Source organism: Phascolarctos cinereus, unplaced genomic scaffold (genome assembly GCF_003287225.1).
Source record: "Phascolarctos cinereus isolate Bilbo 61053 unplaced genomic scaffold, phaCin_HiC Scaffold_726;HRSCAF=1367, whole genome shotgun sequence".
Lineage (NCBI taxonomy): Eukaryota > Metazoa > Chordata > Mammalia > Diprotodontia > Phascolarctidae > Phascolarctos > Phascolarctos cinereus.
The window spans coordinates 128,314,011-128,334,080 of NW_027556098.1; the positions used below are offsets into that span (position 1 = coordinate 128,314,011).

The following is a 20,070-nucleotide window of genomic DNA, read 5'->3' on the forward strand; positions in this document are numbered from 1 at the left end:
ATACACATACATGTATATGTGTATGTATGTTCATATATATGTGTATGTGGGTAGCTGTTTATGTGCTGTCACTCTCATCTGATTGTGAGCACCTCATGTGCAGAGATGGGTTTTGCCTTGATTTGTATCCCTACAACTTAGCACAGTATGGCCCATAATAGACAATCAGTACAATGCTTGTTGACCCAGAGCCTCAGAAAGACAAAGAAAAAGCCACATACAAGAAAGTGTTCACTTTTTCATGTAAATGTCTGACAGTGATAATGTTTATTTGTAATGATTTCTTTTTTTAATAAAGAAAATATGAAAAAAGCAAACGATAGACTCTGATGACAGGTGCACTGGGATGGTTAGGCTCTCTAGGTGGTCAGGCACCCCTGGCCTTCTAACAGCAGGAAGTGATGGGGGTCAGTTGGAAATTTCAATTCTGCCCTTCTTGATGCCAAGTTCACTGAACTTTCTTGAAGACTTGCTTGCATATGACACCTTGTACCCTCATTTCCTGGAAAGCAAATATGATGCATAAATATCATTGTTATTATTATTATTATTATCATTGTTATTCCCATTTTACATATAAGAAAACTGAGGCTGAGGAAAGTAAAGTGATTTACTCACAGTCTCATGACTAGTAAGTAATTAAGCAGAGACTTATGACTCCAAGTCCAGAGCTCTTTCCCTTATACCAGACTGTCTTTCAAAAAACAGAATCCATGGCTTTGTGGGCCTCATGTTGTATACCCACTGAGGTGGTCCTTAGAAGACCAGGAGAAAAAAGGCTTTCTCTCCACCTCATGTGATCTCAGCTCTTTGCCTTTTGAGGCTCAAGCTGTTGCTAATTTTAGTTTGTATTACTCAGTAATCACTATTACATCAGCTAGGGAGCCATACAACCTGGCCTCTGACACTGATCACACTTGGATTAACTAAAATTCCATCCCAGAGCAAAACTTTATGTATTTCAGAATACATAAAGCGAACATAATGAAATTGAAAGCAGAGTTAATGTAATTTATCTGCAGTCTGCCTGGGTTCCCTACTTTAGAGACAAAATGAATGCAGCAGCAATGCTTGATTTCTCCCCATTTCATCCTGGCCACATACCACGTGACAACTGCTACTGTGGAGGGGGGTCGGGAACAAAGGGAAGGAAGGTGGTTGGCCTATGCTTCAGGAACATACCAGATGCAGCTCGTTGCCTTCAATCCAATGTGTCCAGCCTCGGCCTTCCTTCTCCCCTTTCTGCACACACTGGAGTTTGTCACCTTCCCAGCTCACCGTGGTCTGCCAAACAAACACAGTGAGTGAATGGAGGACAGAGCCATACTGGGGTTCGAGTGCCCCTTTTATCTACTGTGCTAAACTCATTTTCATTAAAGGGATTCTGTAGCAACAACCCAGTGGCCATTCTAATCACCCTTTTTAATTAAAAAGCCTAAATCATTGAAAAAAAGTTATGAAGCACTCTAGAAATTTCATTTAAAAAGAACAATTAGTGATAGAAAAAAAGAGTCCCTGCTGCTGGAGGCTGACCACCTGATGATATGCAAAAGCTGAGGAAATGGGAGTACCACAGGGGTGAAGGAAGAATTTCCAAACTTGAGTATTAGCATTAGCAGGTGGTGGTGGTTGAATAAACAGCCAATTAATGTTAAGGCTATTTGTGTTTCTCCTGCACGGTTGTCAAGCATCACACTTCTCAGAAGTAGCTGGTGTCCATCTTCAGTCACTTTGTTTAGCATTCATTTAATACCTAAGTGTAAGTATGTTGAGCAGCAAAGAGGAATGGGAATACAAAGACAAGCAGGGCAAATACTCCAGTCTAAGAAAGGAGATGGTTTATATGCACAAATATCTTTAAGGAATGAAAGATGAACAAGGAAACAGCACATTTTAATAGCATAAGGGAAAGTAACAACAAAATGCCATGAGAATTCAGAGGAAAAGATGATCACTTCCCGTTCAAGGAACAGGAAAGACTTCATGGAGGAAGTGGCCTTGAAGCTGGGTCCTGAAAGATGGATAGGATTTCAACAAGTGGAAGTGAGAGGGATGGGCATTCGATGACAACTGAAATGGTAACAAAGTAGAAGGCACATTTGATTAGAGGATGTAAGGGAAGTAAGAGACAGCTAGGCGGTTCAGTGGATTAAGTGTTGGGCTTGGAGTCAGGAAGACTCATCTTCGTGAGTTCAAATCTGGCTTCACTTACTAGCTGTGTGACTCTGGGCAAGTCACTTAACTCTGTTTGCCTCAGTTTCCTCATCTGTAAAATGAGGAGAAGGAAATGACAAACCATTCCAGTATCTTTGCCAAGAAAACCCCACAAAGGTTCATGAAGAGTCAGACACAACTCAACAACAGAGAAAGAAGGAAAGGAAAAGAAAAGAGCTATCTTGGAAAGAGGTAGATTCCCCTTTAATAAGACAGGATGGCTTCTTGTCAGCTACATTATAGAAGAGAATCCTTTTGGGTATTATTGAACTAAATGACTGGAGAACTCCTTTCCAATTCCAAAATACTGTGATTTATATTTTTGGACATGGCCAATGTGAGAATTTATTTTGCTTGACTATGCATATTTAATATGAGGGTATTCTTTTACTTTTTTCTGATGGGGTAGGGTGGATAAGAAGAAGATTAAACTCTCCCGCACCCCCCCAAAAAAAAAACAAAACCAGAGTTTATTGAAGCAGTTTTGAATGCACAGAACAAAACAAAATGAAGTTTAAAAGAAATCACAGACTAATAGGACGGCTTTGGAAGATAAATATTGAATTCATTATAAACTTAGAAAAAAAGCAAGCTGTACATAATAGAGAGTCACAATTTCATGTATAATTCTCTTTTTGTGTTCTGTTGTACATATGGGAATACTAATCTTATATGGTATTTAAGTTCAAAATAAGAATATACATATTTAATGTAATGGAATACTATCGTGCTATAAGAAATGATGAACAGGCTAACTTCAGAAAAACTTGGAAAGACTTATATGGTCTGATGCTGAGTGAAGTGAGCAGAACCAGGAGAATGTTGTACACAGTACCAGCCACATTGTGCAATGACTAATATTGATGAACTTAACCCTTCCCAGCAATACAAGGATCTATGACATCTCCAAAGGTGTCGTGATGGAAAATGCTATCCACATCGAAAGAAAAAAACTATGGAGTATGAATGCAAATCGAAGCATACCATTTGCTATTTTTTTCCTTCTGTTGAATTTTGTTTCATCTTTCTGGTGGTTCCTCCTATTGGTTCTAATTCTTACTTACAGCATCACTAATGTGAAATATATTTAATAGGAATGTATATGTATAGCCTATATCAGATTGTGTGCCATCTTGGGGAGGGTGGTGGGAAGGGGCAGAAAAATTTTAAACTCAAAAGCATATGGAAATGATTGATAATTCAAAATTAATTAATTTTTTAAAAAAGAATATACCTTTAAAAAAAATTCTGTTTTTCTACTTCCTAGTTTTTAACTTTGGGCAAAACTGCAAAGGTAGTAAAAATATTACCATTTCCTCTAATTTTTGTTGCGTTGTTTTTCAGTTGTGGCCATCCCTTTGTGACCCCAATTTGCGGTTTTCTTGATAAAGATACTGGTGTGGTTTGCCATTTCCTTCTCCAGCTCATTTTCCAAATGAGGAAACTGAGGCAAACAGGATTATGTGATTTGCCCAGGGTCACACAGCTAGTGAGTATCTGAAGCTAGATTTGAACTTATGAGGATGAATCTTTCTGATTCCAAACTCAGTGCTCCATTCACTGCGCAACCTAGCGGTAGCTAGTATTAACCAACTTCTAAGGATTGCTACTAACAACTGGAGTCTCAGAGGCCCTAGTGAGGGGAAGGGAAAATAATATCTATCATTTAAGACACTCAAGCATTTAGCCATTCAGGGGTCTTTGAAAATCCTACAACAGAGCACAAATGAAACAAGTCACATTACCCAAATCAACCGATTTCCATTCTCTGACTTTGAAAATAATCATCTGATAGCCGATTATTCTCAAGTCCCCAGTCTCTGAGGTGAACTTTGGCCACTGTCCCTGGCTCTGGGTCTCCACACCTCCTCCTGGTCTGTTCAGATCCCTTCTGTGCCTTCTTTACTTATTAGCCCATCACCTCTGCCTCCTCCCCACTAGACACTTGGACTCTGACTCTGGGTCTCCCAACTCAGAGAAGTGACCTTTTGCCCTATCTTCCCAGAGGTTCAGGCCTCCATATCACTGCTGCTCCTGATCTAATCATGCCATTTGTTCTCCCCTTTTCTCCCAGTCCTCCTTTGTAGCTATCTTTTATGTGTTGTTTCCCCTATTGGAATGTAAGCTCCTTGTGGGTAGGGCTTACCTTGCTCATTTGTACTTGTATCCCGTACAAATATAGTAAACAGGGATACATAATAAATAAGCAACTAGGTGGCACAGTGGATAGGGTACTGGGCCTAGAGTCAGAAAGACCGGGGTTCAAATCCAGCCTTATACATTTATTAGCTGTGAAACATTGGAGAAATCAGTTAACCTCAGTTTCCTCAATTGTAAAATGGAGATAATAATAGTACCTACTTTCCAGGGTTGTTGTGAGGATTAAATGAGATAATATTTGTAAAGTATTTAGCACAGTGCCTGGGCGCACAGTGCCTGGGCACACAGTAAAACTTTATATAAATGCTAGTTATTATTAAATGATTAACAAGTCCTTTATCTAGTCCTCATTCCTACTCAGATTACTCAATTCATTAAGATTTTCTCTAACTTTAACAAGATTAAGAGAGCCATGCTACATAGGAACAGATTGGTTGAGTAAGCAAGTACAGATAGAACTCAGTGTTATAATTAAATAAAATTTACAAGAAGGTTTTAGTAATATGCATAATCCTTATATATAAACATCTGGTAATCAGAGATGAGTGCTGAGCAGCAGAAATAGTCTTAACTCATGATTTTTGTACCTTCACTCCAAGCATGGATTTAGAGGTGTAAGGGACCTTAGAAGCCATAGAGTACAGCCCTTTCATTTTACAGATGAGGAAACTCAGGCAAAGAGAAGTTAACTGACTTGCCCAGGCTCTCAGAAGTAGTAAGTATGTGATGTGGGATTTGAACCCAGTCTTCCTGATTCCAAGTCCAGTCCCCTATTTAGAAGCAATTCTGGGTTTATCCGAGGGAAGGACTGGGAAGGAGAAAACTAGGTAGAACAGGAAGATGTTCTGAGTTGTCTAGGAAGGTTCCTAGATCCCCCAGGCTAGAAGAAAACCAAGCCTTTCCATTTTCCAGCAGTTTGGGTGTTCCTACAATCCCTCTCCATGCCTTTCCTGACTTTCTTTCTCATGCTCCATGTCCAGGTACTTTCATTTCCTCCCTTCCTAGGGTTCCTTTTATGTGTTGTCCCATTAGAATGCAAGCTCCTTGAGGGCCGGCACTAACTTACTTTTGGCTTGTATTTGTATTCCTAGTGCTTAATACAGTGCCTGGCACATAGTAATTGCTTAATAAATACTTGTTGACTTTATTGGCTAGCAGGGACACCTTCATCTAGGTATTAGGAGTCAGGAGAGGGAAGATATTGGAGACCAGAGACACTGAGTTGTGGCCCATTCCTGGAAGGTAGATAGGAGTTGAAAATCAGGTCATGGAGGTCAGAAGGGGCAGCACAGGCCTCCCTCAGGCTCTAGAGATGAAACTGGTTATAGTGGGGGGTGGGGTAGGGGTGGAATGAGGCAGGGTACCAAAAGCAGAATAGTAGCCAATGTCTTTCCTCAAAAAAAAGTAGCAAGTTGATGACGAAAAAAGTCTCAGGAGAGAAAGTTCTGTTCTTTCTCCCCTTCATCCTTTCTCCTCTGTCACAAAGAAGATCCTTTCTTTTCAGGAGTTAGCTTTACATAGAATACAGTGACTCACATACATGACTTAAAGGAAGGCTCCTTGCTCCAGGGCGGAACCTTGTTCTGCATTGACTAAAATTATTCTATTTCAGAATTAATCTGAACTCATAAACAAATACCCCTGAGGGGGTTAAGGGAGACACTATCAGTCAATTCCCACTTTAAGGTGACAGCTTACGTTGCCCAAGTTAGTTAGACCTGGCAGTGGCCCTATAGGGCAGGACTATAGGAACAACTTTGGGCCTTGGATCCAGTGGAGAACAGAGTTAGGTGAATGGGGGAAGTAAGACTGAGTCCTGGAGCAGCCCCTGGTCATTAGCTCCTCAATAACCAATAGTAGGATGGGACAGATTAGAGAGAACACCAGATTGCGAGTCTGGATATCAGACTCTAATCACTGGCCCTGTCAATGAAGAGCTAACTTTACAATGTTTCAGAAATCACATTTCATCTATAACATGAGGGGCTGAACTTGACAATCTCTAAGGCTCTTTTCAACTCTGATATGTGATTGTTATACCCTCTCATTGCCTCCTTCCAAATCTCTGCCATAACCAGTTTCTTCTTTCTCCTCCCCACCTGCCAGCCCTGAGTCTGTACTGGGTGCTTAGTGAATACCGATGGACTGAAAGAACTTGAAGTTTGAGTCAACTCAGCAACAGAATTTCTAGGAAACGAGTTCTTAAATTTTTTTGTGTGTGTGAAATGGACCCCTTGGGCAGTCTGGTGAAACTTTTGAATCTCTTTTCAGATAATGTTTTTAATGCATAAAATAAAGTTCATAGAAGATTATAAAGGAAACCAATTATATGAAAATGCAGTTATCAAAATATATGTGTATATATGTATATATTTATTACATGAAGGGGAATAATGAATATATAGTTTACATGCATTGTTGTTCAGTTGTTTCAATCATATCCAACTCTTTGTGACCTCGTTCTGGAGTTTTCTTGGCGGAGATACTGGAGTGGTTTGCCATTTCCTTCTCCAACTCATTTTACAGATGAGGAAACTCAGGCAAACAGGGTAAAGTGACTTGCCTAGGGTCACACAGCTAGTAAGTGTCTGAGGCCAGATTTGAATGCGGGAAAATGAGTCTTCTTGATTCCAAGCCCAATGCTCTATCCGCTGCACCACCTGCCTGGTTATATGTATATTAAACATACACATATATACATATATGCACACACAAACTCCTCAGCCTGGCATTTAAAGCCCTCCATAACCTGGTTCAAGCCTAGCTTTTCTGACTTATTTGACATTACTTCCCTTCACACATTATGTGTTTTAGCCAAAACAACTTACTGCCACGTCTGTGCCTTCTCACAAAATATCTCTCACTCTGAGAATTCCCTCCTTACCTCACCTCTTCCCTCAAAGTTCAGCTCAGGTGCTAAGTCTTATGAAAACTCTCCCTTCCTCCCTTCCTTTTTGCCCTCCTTCCTTCTCTCTTCTTTTTACTTCCTTCAATATTTCTTTCCTCCTTCTTTTCCTTTCTTTTCTCCTTCCTCCTTTTCTCTCCTTTCCTTCTTTGTCTCCTCTGTCATTCCTTCTTTCCCTCCTTTCTTTCTTGTCCTCCTTCCTTCCCACCCTTCTCTTTCCTTCCCCTTCTTTTCTTCCCTCCTTTACCCTCTCCTTTTCCCCTTTGACCTTCCCTTTCTTTCTTCTTTCCTTCCTTCCTTCTCTGAGTGACTTTGGCCAAGTCATTTTCATGCTCTGAGCCTTAATTTCTTCATTCATAAAATAAGAGAGTTGGACTTGGTGATCACAATTCTGACATTTTATGATGAACTTATGGGTCTATTCAGTATTCTATCAATCTAGCATTCTCTCTACTATCTTTTTTTTTATCTTATCCATGTTTTAGAACTTTGATCCAAAACACTCATATATTGGATCTTTGGATCAACTACTGCCCTCTACTGACTGGATTAAAGCATGCAGAAATACAAACCACAGAAGGAGGAGGTTTTTCACTGGCTAGAAAATGCTAAGGAGGATTTTGTTTTGGTCTATAACTTGTCTGGTTTGTCTTCTCACTGTGATTCTCCATCATGGAAGAATTCTTTCAGGTTCATCCAGACATCTTACAAATGTGCACCACTGATCAAAAGGAGAACTAGGTTCTCTATCTCTTATTCTTCCACCACTAAAAAAACAAACAACAACCTATATCTTAAATACCATGTCTTCCACAAAGCCTTCTTGGATGCCCTCATTGGTAGTGACCTTTCCATTTGGACTTCATATAGCATTTTGTTTTGTATTTATCAAGTAATATTGTACATTATTGTTATCTGGCTTTGTATTTTCTCTTTGTACCAGACTACGTTACATGAGGTCAGGGGTTATGTCTTTCCCCCCCCACTAAATAGTATTTTATTTTTTCCAATTACATGTAAAGATAGTTTTCAACATTCACTTTTATAAGATTCTGAGTTCCAAATTTTTTCTACCTTCCTCCCTCCCCTCTCCCCTCCTCAAAATGGCAAGCAATCTGATATAGGCTATACATGTACAATCTTACTAAACATATTTCCACATTAGTCATATTGTGAAAGAATAATCAGAACAAAAAGGAAAAACCATGAGAAAGAAAAGTCTGCATTCAGACTCCATAGTTCTTTCTGTGGATGTGAGTCTTTTGGAAGCTGAGAAGAGCTAAGTCTATCAAAGCTGGTCATTGAACCACATTGCTGTTACTGTGTACAATGTTCTCCTGGTTCTGCTCACTTCACTCAGCATCAGTTCATGTAATTCTTCCCAGGTTTTTCTGAAATCCGCCTGCTCATCACTTCTTACAAAACAATAGTATTCCATTACATTCATACACCACAAATTGTTCAGCCATTCCCCAATTGGTGGGCATCCCCTCAATTTCCAATTCTTTGCCACCACAAAGAGAGCTGCTATAAATATTTTTGTACATGTGGGTCCTTTTCTCATTTGTTTGATCTCTTTGGAATATAGCCCTAGAAGTGCTATTGCTGGATCAAAGGGTATCCACTGCATCATCTAATTGCCTCTAGCAAGAGGATTTTAGAAGGCTGAGAAAAGTCAACCAGCCTTATAAATCAAATCCACTAGACTAGAGCTCCAAGAACAAAACCATACAGGCTAATTGGGATGCAACAGGTTGCTCACAATGAGCAAGGCCTGGTTACCTGCGGCTGGTTTATAGTACCAGGTTACCTGTAAGAACTTCATAGCTTGTAAAATTGACCCTGTGATACTTTGTGATCCCTTTTAAAATGCCAACGAGAGTGATACCACTGCCTTTGAGGAGGGCACAATGGAAAACAGGGGAAAAATGCTCCCCACCTTCTTTACAGAGATGGCAGAGATTATGGATGAGAATATTATACATATCGTCAGGTACATTTGCTCTGTTAGCTATTTTTGCTTAGCTGTTTTTTAGTCACAAAGGAAGAAGATATGTGATTATGATATTTAAAAAATAAACAGCAACTAATACATTAGTAAAAATCATTTTTATAAAGGAAAAGTGGAAAAAACCCCAGTGGAGCTGGAAGCTAGAGAACCTGAGGGGAAATAGTGGCAACAGGAAATGATTAAAGTTTCCTTTTCTCCAATGCTTAAGGGCAGAGAAACAGAATGGCTCCTATTTCCTCAGTCCCAGGGGGACTATATGTAAAGATGAGGTCACCGAGAAGGATAAGGCTAATTGCTAAAAGTCCCTGAAGGGAGGCAAATTTGTGCAGTCAGCCAAAGAACCCTCCCACTTTCCCTTTCAGGTCCTTCCTTCCCCCCTTCTGTGACCTCCACTGCCATCATTCAATCAACAACCCTGAGTAAGTAGAACCCCACCCCCCCTGTGGTATTCTACCCTACTGCAGTCCCTTTCTCTCCAACCTCCTCCACCAATTATCCTGTCCTCCTCCCCTCACTGCAATCTAATTGCTTCATGTTCCATTCTCTCAAGGCTTTGTTCTTCATTAACAGGTGTAGAACACATACAAACATATACCACAAGAAGAAAATAGATATGTGACCCAAATGTGCAAGATCACACCATTAAAAAAAAAATCTTAGAAGGCAACAAAGTTAGGTACCTTTCACAACAATGACTAGAGAGAGAAGTCTGAACAACAGAAACGGAATCACAATCCCTCCCAGGTGCTATTCCTCCTGGGAGGCTTTTGGAGACACAATGTCCAAATGCACCACATTCAGTATGGTTTAATTGAACAAATACTTATTGAATTGCTTACTTTATGCAAGGTAGAGTGCTAGGGTTTAGAAATGCAAAACTGAAAGAGAAATAGTCCCTGTCCTCAAGGAGCTTACGTATTACATGAGGTTAGGAATGCAACAAGTATGTAACTATGAAAATAAAAGGTACTTGGAAGAATGGGTCAGGAAGGCTTTCCAGGAGGTGATGCTAGAGCTAAGCCTTGAAGATAAGGATTGTGAGAAGCAGAGAAAGAGATGGAGCAGGTACTAGATATGGTGGAAAACATGCAACTGCACGGAGGCAGAAGTGAGAATGGTGAGCCGGGGAAGCAATTAGTAGCCCAATTTGGCTGGAACACAAAGTATGTGAAAGGAGTTGCATAGTGTGAAATAAGGCTGCAAAAGCAGATTGCTGCCAAATTGTAGAGGAGTGAAATGGTCAGATTATGCCTTAGAAAGGTCGTTATGATAGTTGTGTGGATGACTAATGGAGGGGAGAGACTGGAGACAATTAGGAGTCTATTGCAATACTCCAAGAGAGGAGTAATGAAGGCCTGAACTAGAGTAGAGGCAAGGTAAGTGGAGAGAAAGGATATAACAAGTAACCAAGTCTAGATACATCATAGAGCCTAAGTGGGAAGGGAACCTTTAGACTACTGAGGCCAAGAGAGGTGACAATCTGCTTAAGGTCACAAAGGTAGTGAGTAGCAGAGATGAGATCTGAACCTAGGTCCCCTTTCTACATTTCCAGTGCTCTTTCCATACCATTTGGCATTTCCGTGAACTAAGGAGGTCTTGCCCATAGAAAATACTTCAGAAATATTTATTGAGTTGAATATGTTGAAAGTTAAAATGAAATAAAACCCACATATACTTTTACTAGCACAGTCTCCTCTAGGAATGTGAAGTGCCTTCTGGACTCCCTCTTTTTTTTTCATATTTCTGATTGAACTTGCTCATCAAGGCTGCATAAAAAAAATATATAGCCATTGCCCTTTCTTTTATTAAAATTTAGAGATTCAGAAAGGGACCCTGCATGGAGCCTACCAAGCCTTGGACAGAGATCACTGAGACTTTGCCTTCCTTGAGAAACTTAATTAGTCTTTGTTTAACTAGAATATTTGTTTAGCAGCTGCCAACAGATAGCTACTATTAATCTCAAAATGTAATTTAGCTTAGCTGGTTTACCACCTCCAGGCATTGTTCTGCATTTGATTTTAGTAGAGGCAGAAAATTTTTTTAAGTCTTTTATTCTCTTGGGAGAGCAGGGCCATGTTTAAAGGGATATCACATTTCATCTTGAACCAGAAAAGAGGGGATTGTTTGTGTTCAAACAAGAGGAACTATAGCTCTGAGATTTAGGAAGAGGACTTTGTAACAATGAGTAATAAGATTTTTCCCCTCTCCCATTGCCAAGATGCACCATACAGTCTCCAACTGATCCTTCAAATCTTGGGGATGTTGAACACATTTAGCATACAAATGTTTAATGATCAAATTAACTTCATAGCATCCTAGAGCTAGAAGGATCCTTAAGAAGTTATGAGGGGGGCAGCTAGATGGCACAGCAGATAGAACACCAGCCCTAGAGTCAGGAGGACCTGAGTTCAAATTCTGCCTCAGAACAAACCCTTGGCACCTGTGTGAACCTGGGCAAGTCATTTAACCCCAATTGCCTTGCCAAAAAAAAAAGTCATTAAGTCATTAAGTTCAATCCCCCATCTCCATAGAGGTGAAACATCTCTAAACCAGCATGGCTGTCCATTCTTTTCTTAAAGAGATAGAGATGACACATTTTCCCTAGATCACTCGTTTCAAACCTCATTGCCTCATCCTTTTGAGAACAAAATCCCTTGGTGGGCCCACTTGGGAGGCAGAGCTGTAACTGGGAATCTCAGTCCCTGGGGAAAATTTAGTTGAAGTGTGTGGGGGAAAGAGGAAAAAGATAGAAAACTCTATGTCATTTGCTAGGGAAGTCAGTGTATAGTGGGCCTGGATCCTGGACATCCTATGTAGCACAAATCCTCTAGGTCTAGAGCAATCTGCCTCAATTAGGTATAGTTATGCCAGCATGGTGATGATGGGACCCTTAAAGGGTAAGGGGAGGTTGGTTCAGTCTTTGTGGAGGACTGACATTTACTGGAAGGAAATGTGGCCCCACCCCAGATGTTGGTGTTCTGCATTAAAGCCAAAGTCACCCTGTGCTAGGTACGGTTTGTCTCAGGCAGTTAAAGAGGCCCAAACTGATAGATGGCAGATTGCTTGGATAGAAAGCCATACACTGTTCTTTGAGGTATGAATGCATAACCCTCCAAACTTACCTTACATGCATCCTCTGGCCCTATCCCCAAATTAGGGATAATTCACATTTGTTGGAATGAATTTTTAAGCTAGAAGGGATATTAAAGTTCATTTGGTCAAATCCCTTCAGAATCCAGAGTTTCTGACTCCACTTCCAGTCTTCTTTACCATATTTCCTACCCTGGATAAGAACTAGAATGGAGGCCTTCTGACTACTTCCTCAATGAAGAGGAAGACCATATACAAGATGTTTATGGGGCAGCTAGGTGGTGCAGTGGACAGAGCTCTGGCCTTGGAGTCAAGAGGTCCTCAGTTCAAATCTGACTTGACATTTGCTAGCTGTGATATTAGCTATATGACCCTGGGCAAGTCACTTAACTCCGATTGCCTCACCAAAAAAAAAAAAAAAAAGATGTTTCCAATTAAGAAGGTGCTACAATTGCCCAATGGTGAGTAATGCTATACCTTCAAATAATCAATCCATAAGCATTTATTAAATACCTATTAGGTGCCAGGCACTGTACTAAGTTCTGGGGTTACAAAGACCAAAGAGAAAAAAAGTTCTTTCCCTCAAAAAGCTTACATTTTAACAATGGATATAAAAGTAGGAATATGAGTACATATATACGTATATATACATATATATATGTGTGTGTGTATGTGTGTATATATATATATACATATATGTACATATGTGCACATATAATGGAAAATGACTACACGGATGTTTGGGGAAGGAATTCACCAGCAACTGGGGGTGGTGACATAGGAAATCAGGAAATGCTTCATGGGGAAGGTGACACTTGAGCTGAGTTTTGAAGGAAATTAAGGATTCTGGTAGGTAAGGGTGAGGAGAGAAGGAGTGCATCACAAGTCCTATCATAGAGATAGGAAATGGAGTGATTTGTGTAACAGCAATAGGCCAATATGAGGAGAAATCACAAAGTGGGTAGATGGGGGTACTATGTAAAATGACTGTAAAGACAGGAAGGCTCCAGGTTGTGGGGAGCTTTAAATGCCAGAAATAAAGGTTTATATTTGATCCCACAGGTTAACAGGGAACCACTGGGATTTATCTAATATGGCAGTGATGTGATTAGATCTATACCTTAGAAAAATCACTTTGGCAACTCTTAATAGGGTTGATTTTAGGAGTGAAAGGCTAGAGGTAGAGAAATGTATAAAAATACTTATAGTTTTTTTTTTGAGGTGGCCAAGAATGAGAATCTGAGAGGGTGCCTATCAGTTAGGAAAGGACTGAACTAATTATAGTATATAAAATGTGATAGAATACTATTGTGCTGTAAAAAATGATGGTTTCAGAGAAGCTTGAGAAGACGTTCTTGAAGTGATGCAGAGTGAACACAATTAGAACAATTTATACAATGACAACCACACTATAAAGACAAACAACTTTGACAGACTTAAGAACTCCAATGAGTGTAATGAGCAGCCATGATTCCAGGGACTAATGACAAGACCTGCTACTCACCTCTTGATAGAGAAGTGAAAGACTTAGAGTGCATATATATATATATACACACACACACACAAATGTGTATGCATCTACAAGTGTGTTTGTGTATGTGTATGCATATGCATATATGTATATGTACACGTGTGTGTGTATTTCCAAATTGGGACATGGCCAATTTGGACATTTGCTTCATTTAATGATACATAACAGGGATTTTATTTTTCTTTCATTCTCAGTTGTGGAAAGTAGGATAGAAGGGAGAGAAGGCAGAATCTTGCTGATTGCATGTTACTCATCCCCTGACAGAGAGGTGATATACATAAGATAGAGAGACATGCATTTTTTGACATGGCCATTGTGTGTATATATTTTGCTTAATTATGCTTATTTGTTATAAGGGTTTTGTTTTTCCTTCTCACTTTCTTAATCATGGGGTGGTTGGGACAGGGGAGGAGAATTAGATTCCAAGAAAAAGAGAGCACTTAAATACTTTTAGATACACAGAAGAGAACAGAAGGAACTACCAATAAGGAAGACAGTTTTGAAAGCAATATATTGAATTTATTATATACACCTTTAAAGCATGAAACATGAAATGGAAATTCATAATTTTATGTACAATCCTCTTTTTGTGTTCTAGTGTATATGGAAATGCTCCTTTTTCATCTTTAAGTTCAGAATAAAAATAATAAAATTATATAGACAACAAAGAAGAGGTCATTAGATTTGATAATTATCATGGATATCTTTGAAGAAGGCAGTTTCAGTTGAGTGATGGGGTTGGAAGCTAGATTTTACAAGGTTAGGAATAGAGTAAGAAGAGAAGAAATAGAGATGCTGAGTGTAATATGTGTAGTTTGACCAAGAAATGGCAAACTATAGGATGATAGCTAAAAAGAATGGCAGGTTATAGTGAGGCTTTTTTCTTTGGATAATTTCAAAATTATAAAAATACTGCATTTAGATTGAAGAGATTTGGGTATATTTTTAAGTAAAGAAAGACCTAGTAAATAGAGAAAGGCAAGATTAGACAGAGAATGAGGATGATAGTGGGGATAATGTGCTAGAGAAGATATAAGGATATGAGAGCAAGGATATGTAGAAGGGTTGGTCTTGGCAAGAAGAAGCACCACCTCTTCAGAACTTAGAGTAAAAGAGGATATGGCTAGGGATGATGTCGAGAGTCTGGGAAATGAGGAAGCAATAAGTGAATGGTCTAATCTTTTTTTTCATAAAGTACGAAGTGAAGACTTCAGCTGAAGGGTGGGGAGAAGCAGTGCTTTAAAAGATAATCATTCATGGAGAAGTTAAAGGATACCTTGCTGCGGTGAGGGCCCAGTTGAGATTAGATAACAAATCTGTACTGACTCTAAGTCAGCATACTTGTATGATTTCTTGTAGCTCTGTTTAGCTCCATATGAGGAAGAGGAGAGAAAGCAGATAGTAAGAGTACTCTACCAATCAAAGTTGGGGCTTGGAAAGTATGAGTAGTATAAGGACAAGTGAGTAAGTGATTCAAGAGTAGAGTGGTTTGTGGAGTTTAACTGGTTCACTAAGGGTTCTTGCTTGGTAGGGAAATAGAGCATGACCAGAGGAGGGGTGATAGCCTTGCAAAATACTGAAGGTAGAGGGATTTCAGGACATGGTGAGAATAAAAAGTTTCAGAAGAGTAAGGCATAAAGAGATCAAAAGGAGATTGTGACTGGAGGAATTTCACTGTTCTTTGATGGGTATGTAGTCTCACTGATATAGGTAGTCTCCCCACTTTTGAATATTGCAAGCCTTCTCACCCTGTATGATTCCTGTCCATTTTCCCCATAAATTCTCAAAGTACTAGAGAACTTTGTCCAGTTCTTTTAATATTTTGTTGACACTAGTGCCAAAATTGAATGGTCCCACATTTATCCTTCACAATGCTATGCTGGAATTTCATTTGTGGTAGGTCCCATTCTATAGCTATGACTTTCAGTTGGTTTCTTCACTTTAAAAGAAAAAGTATTTCATTTTCTCCCTTCAAACTATGATCAACAACTTCCATTTCTCCTAATGCTGATGGCTTGATATGAAGGGAATACTCAAAGAAGGCTTTGTGTCTATATACTAGTTGATCTGTCATTTATTTATCACTATTGTACAATAATCAATCACAATAACCTTCACCTTAGTGGATCCCTGGAAGGGACCTAAGAAGTCCTTGCTCTGGTGAAGAAAAAACAAAACAAACAAAATGAAACAAAACAAGACAAAAAAAAAAACAGGGTCCTAAAATTCGCTCCATGACTTAGCCAGAGATGAAGGATGTTCTCAAGATTAGTGAATTACAGGATTTTCACCCTTATCCACTACAGAGTTTTTTTGTTTTATTTTATTTTATTTGCTAATTCTAGGTCCTAAAAACACAAATGTAAGCTTACCCAGATGATGTGGAGAAATGAAGTTGGGAGAAAGGGAGCTGGCCGATCCTTGGCAAAATTATGAAGTTGACAAAAGGTTGTCTTGGGCCCTTTCCCACTCTAGTCTCTACAGTATGTTCCCTTTTACCTCCACTTGGTGTTCTTCTTCCCATGCACTTTACATTATCCCTAGGGAGGGCAGTGCTATATTTTTAAGAGGAGACTGGTGGAGGAAAAAACATCCCAAAGGATAGGCTTTCTAATAATATTTCAGATGTACAATGGTTAATATAGTGCTTGTCTTCTCTATGGGGGGGGGAGTTGGAGAGAGGGAGAGAATTTGGAACTCAAAAATTTTAAAACTGAATGTTAAAATTTTTTAATTTAAAAATTACATTTCAGGCATTGTAGAATGCCAAAAAAGGATAATTTTGGGCAGCGAGACCTTCCTAGGGCTCTACATATCATACAATTGGCCTTAATAACTCTTTTGTCTGTAGGTGCTTCCAGCCCTAGAGGTGGCTGAGAATAGGGCAAATAGCCACTTAGCAGTAAAGAAAATGGAAGCTAGTGCCTCTATTACAAGCTGGAAGGATTGGAAGCCCAGGACCCAGAAGCATCAGTATCACAGGGCAAACAACAAGATGAAAACCTGAGCCTATGATGCCTATATATCAAGCTGGAGCACCCCCTTCTTTCTCTTCTTCTTGCCCCGTACCTTCCCTAGCAAAGGAAGTGCTAGAAGCCCAGGCCACATGGCAATCCATGTCTCTTTGGTTCCCCAGGTCACTCAGAGAAGGACAAGTGAGAAAGGAGAAAAAGTAAAGCTGATCTAACTTTTCTGTTAAAACTACTAAAAGAAGGACAAATATGCCCATACATTTTTACTTTCCTAGCAACTTTTCCAGGAAGAAAGGCAATGACAGCCCAAGGAAGACAGATTTGCTTTGGTTGGTTGAATGATGTATCACCTTAAAAGCCATCGTGCTGCCCTCTTGCTCACTTTAAAGCAGTAGGAACCCAGTGACACAGAAAATCTGGCCTGGGATCAATGACATAGAAAATCTGGCCCTCTGTAGCCCAGATGCAGGAAGTCCATCTCTGGGGATCCTTTATTCAGACAGTATAACTGTCTGAGAAGAGACAGACAATTCCCTCAAACTGTAATTTCTCATGGTGCTTTTGGTTTCAACCCCATGAAATGATTGGGCCTTGGGTCTGATATAACATAAAAGTCTACAAATTCTGCTCTGGCAAACAAACTTCAAATATTCTAATTTCTAATTGTTCAAAAATATCCATAATTTCACTGGTGTTAGCACTTTCAAGGCGGGTCACTTCCCCTCCACATCTTAGGAAATAATTTTCATGAATTGTTGGTACAAAGAAAAAAAAAACCTAGTGGTAAACTGTAAGAATTTGCTGTGTCCAAAAAACAAACAAACCAACACCTGATGGCCAACATATGGCAATATTCCTTAGGTAAGGTGCTCTTCAGATGACAGTCACTCTGGAAGTATACACCATACAATAATGATGACCTTAAGCAAACCTTCACCTATTTGGGCCTCAGTTTCCTCATCTGTAAAGTGAGGTGGTTGGACTAGATGACTTCTAAGGTCTGGTCCAGTTCTAAATCTGATCCTATGACCTCTAGACTTTGCTCGCCATTCCCAGATGCCAGTCTTATCATGCCTGTTTTTGAAGCGTTTCCAGTTTGAAAGAACCTAGAAGAATTTGGCTTAAACTTTGGGAACCCAGGGTCATTTCTATGTCATGATAAGGCAAAGAGAAGGACCTTGGTGGAGAAAACTTATGCATATCCACATGTGTGTATGGGTATATATGTGTGTAAATGTGAATACACACACACACACACACATATATACACACATTCATATATAAATATACACACATATATATACACTCAGATATATAATACATACATACTATACACAAACACACTTCAAAGATAATTCCATTGTCTTCTACTCAGCAACTAAAACAATCTTGCATTTAATAAAATTCTATATTAGTCCCTGGCAACAAATTACTGTGATGGATAAAGTTTTAGCTCTTCTACCTAAATGTGAATGAGAAGTGAATGAATTGCCATATTCCCCTTTCTTTAATTCTGATCCATTTAATTCATTCAATATCTATTAATGGTCACAGTTCCCATCCCCAAAGAACTTGCCATCTGGTCAATGGGAAGGGAAGATGGAATAAGATAGCAAGCGGCATAAGAAATACATAGGACAGATGAGGGAAGGAGAGATGATTTCTGGATGTGGCCTCTCCATGCTTGTCTCCCCAGATGTTCTTTATTGGACATAATGGTCTTACAGCCCATTAGGAAAAGGTATGTTATGGTGTCAATCTCCTTATATCAGTCTTTCCACTCATGCTCAGTGGGGTGATTATCAGTGTACTCCTTCTCCTACTACATTACTCCTACCATCACCACCACAACTACCACCACCACCACCACTACTACTCCTTCCTGGCAGCCAAATGGTTTGTGAAATTCCAATGATAGAGGTTGTCCTCTTGGCTGAGGGCTGTGATCTCTGTCAAAATGGAAATTCTCCAAGGAGCATTCATACTTGAAGAGATAAATGAGATAATATTTGTGAAGTTCTTAGCACAGTGCCTGGTATGTAGTAGGTTCTTAATAAATGCTTGCTCTCTTCCCTCCCCTCCTTCTCAGTCACTTAACATCTTCCTGACTCAGCTTCCTCATCTGCAAAATGGGAATAATAGCACTTACCTCCCATTGTGGTTGTGAGGATAAAACAATGTCTATAAAGCACATTGTAAACCTTAAAGTATTATATAAATGCTAGCTATTGTTGTTAGTTTACTATTTATTACTACTACTACTACTACTACTACTACTATTGTTGTTTTTACTATTCATGATCATAGTAGAATTGTTACTGGATCTCATATCACAAGTGGGCTCCTAAAGAGGCTTGGTCAAATGCTCTTTCTGGGGGGAGGGGAGACTCATCAGGAAGCTTGACAGCTACAAGCCAAGTTCCAATGATTCAAATTCAGCAACCACTCTTCTCTCCCAGTGCTCCTCAGCTTCAGCTTAGTTGGCTCACTTGATGTGGGCTGTGAAAGGCAGGGGACACATTCCCCACCTAGCATAAAACTTTGCTACTTCCACTGTGGTCATCAGGCTTCTTGCCAGGCAAGCATTTTAACAGAAAATCTAAACCTGGGTTCTAGAGGTGAGCTGCTACCACGCAGGGTCAATCTTCAACATTTGAAATCAATTACTTTTGAAATCTATGCTCAAAGGGTGAAGAAAAAGAGGAGTGATCAATGCACAGAGATCAATGATTGAGAGTGCAGGGAAACACCCTGAAATGAGTGAAAGTGGAACATAGCAAGGCCACAGTGAGCTAGGAGTATGAGAAGGTGACTGAGAATCCAGGAGCAGCCCAGGGCAGCCAAAAGCAGAGGGAGATGAAGTAAGCCTTGGAAAATTGTATCTCAAATGGGCTGATTGCTCAGAAAAAGTTCTTCCATTGAAGTCTTAGAACAGTTTTTTTTTTGCCTTTTGCTAAGTGAAAAACAAACAAACCCCCCCCCAACAATAAATAGTTTCCTCTAGAGAAGCTCAGCTGGCTCAGTGCTTCAGAAGGGGAAAAAAAAATAGCAAGGCTCAGTGCTGCTCACCTCTGCTGCCAGACAGGGATTCCATCCAGAGGCCATTATTTCTTCCTGAAGACAATAAATGGCATCCTCTGGGTATGCTAGGGGACTGAGTATATTATACAATTAAGGATGTTATTAA

At 39.7% G+C, this 20,070-nt stretch overlaps 1 protein-coding gene across 1 annotated transcript in view; it reads right to left on the reverse strand.

Annotated features, from left to right (window-relative positions):
• Positions 1-230: 230 nt before the first annotated feature.
• The window catches only part of RBP1 (retinol binding protein 1), a 37,249-nt gene continuing 17,409 nt past the window's right edge, over positions 231-20,070 (reverse strand). Inside the window, exons 3-4 of the mRNA XM_020986138.2 lie at positions 1,183-1,284; positions 231-502 (exon numbers count right to left, since the gene is read on the reverse strand). Of these exons, the coding sequence (XP_020841797.1) occupies positions 449-502; positions 1,183-1,284 (156 nt within the window). The 3' untranslated portion in view covers positions 231-448. The remainder of the gene's footprint in view (positions 503-1,182; positions 1,285-20,070) is intronic.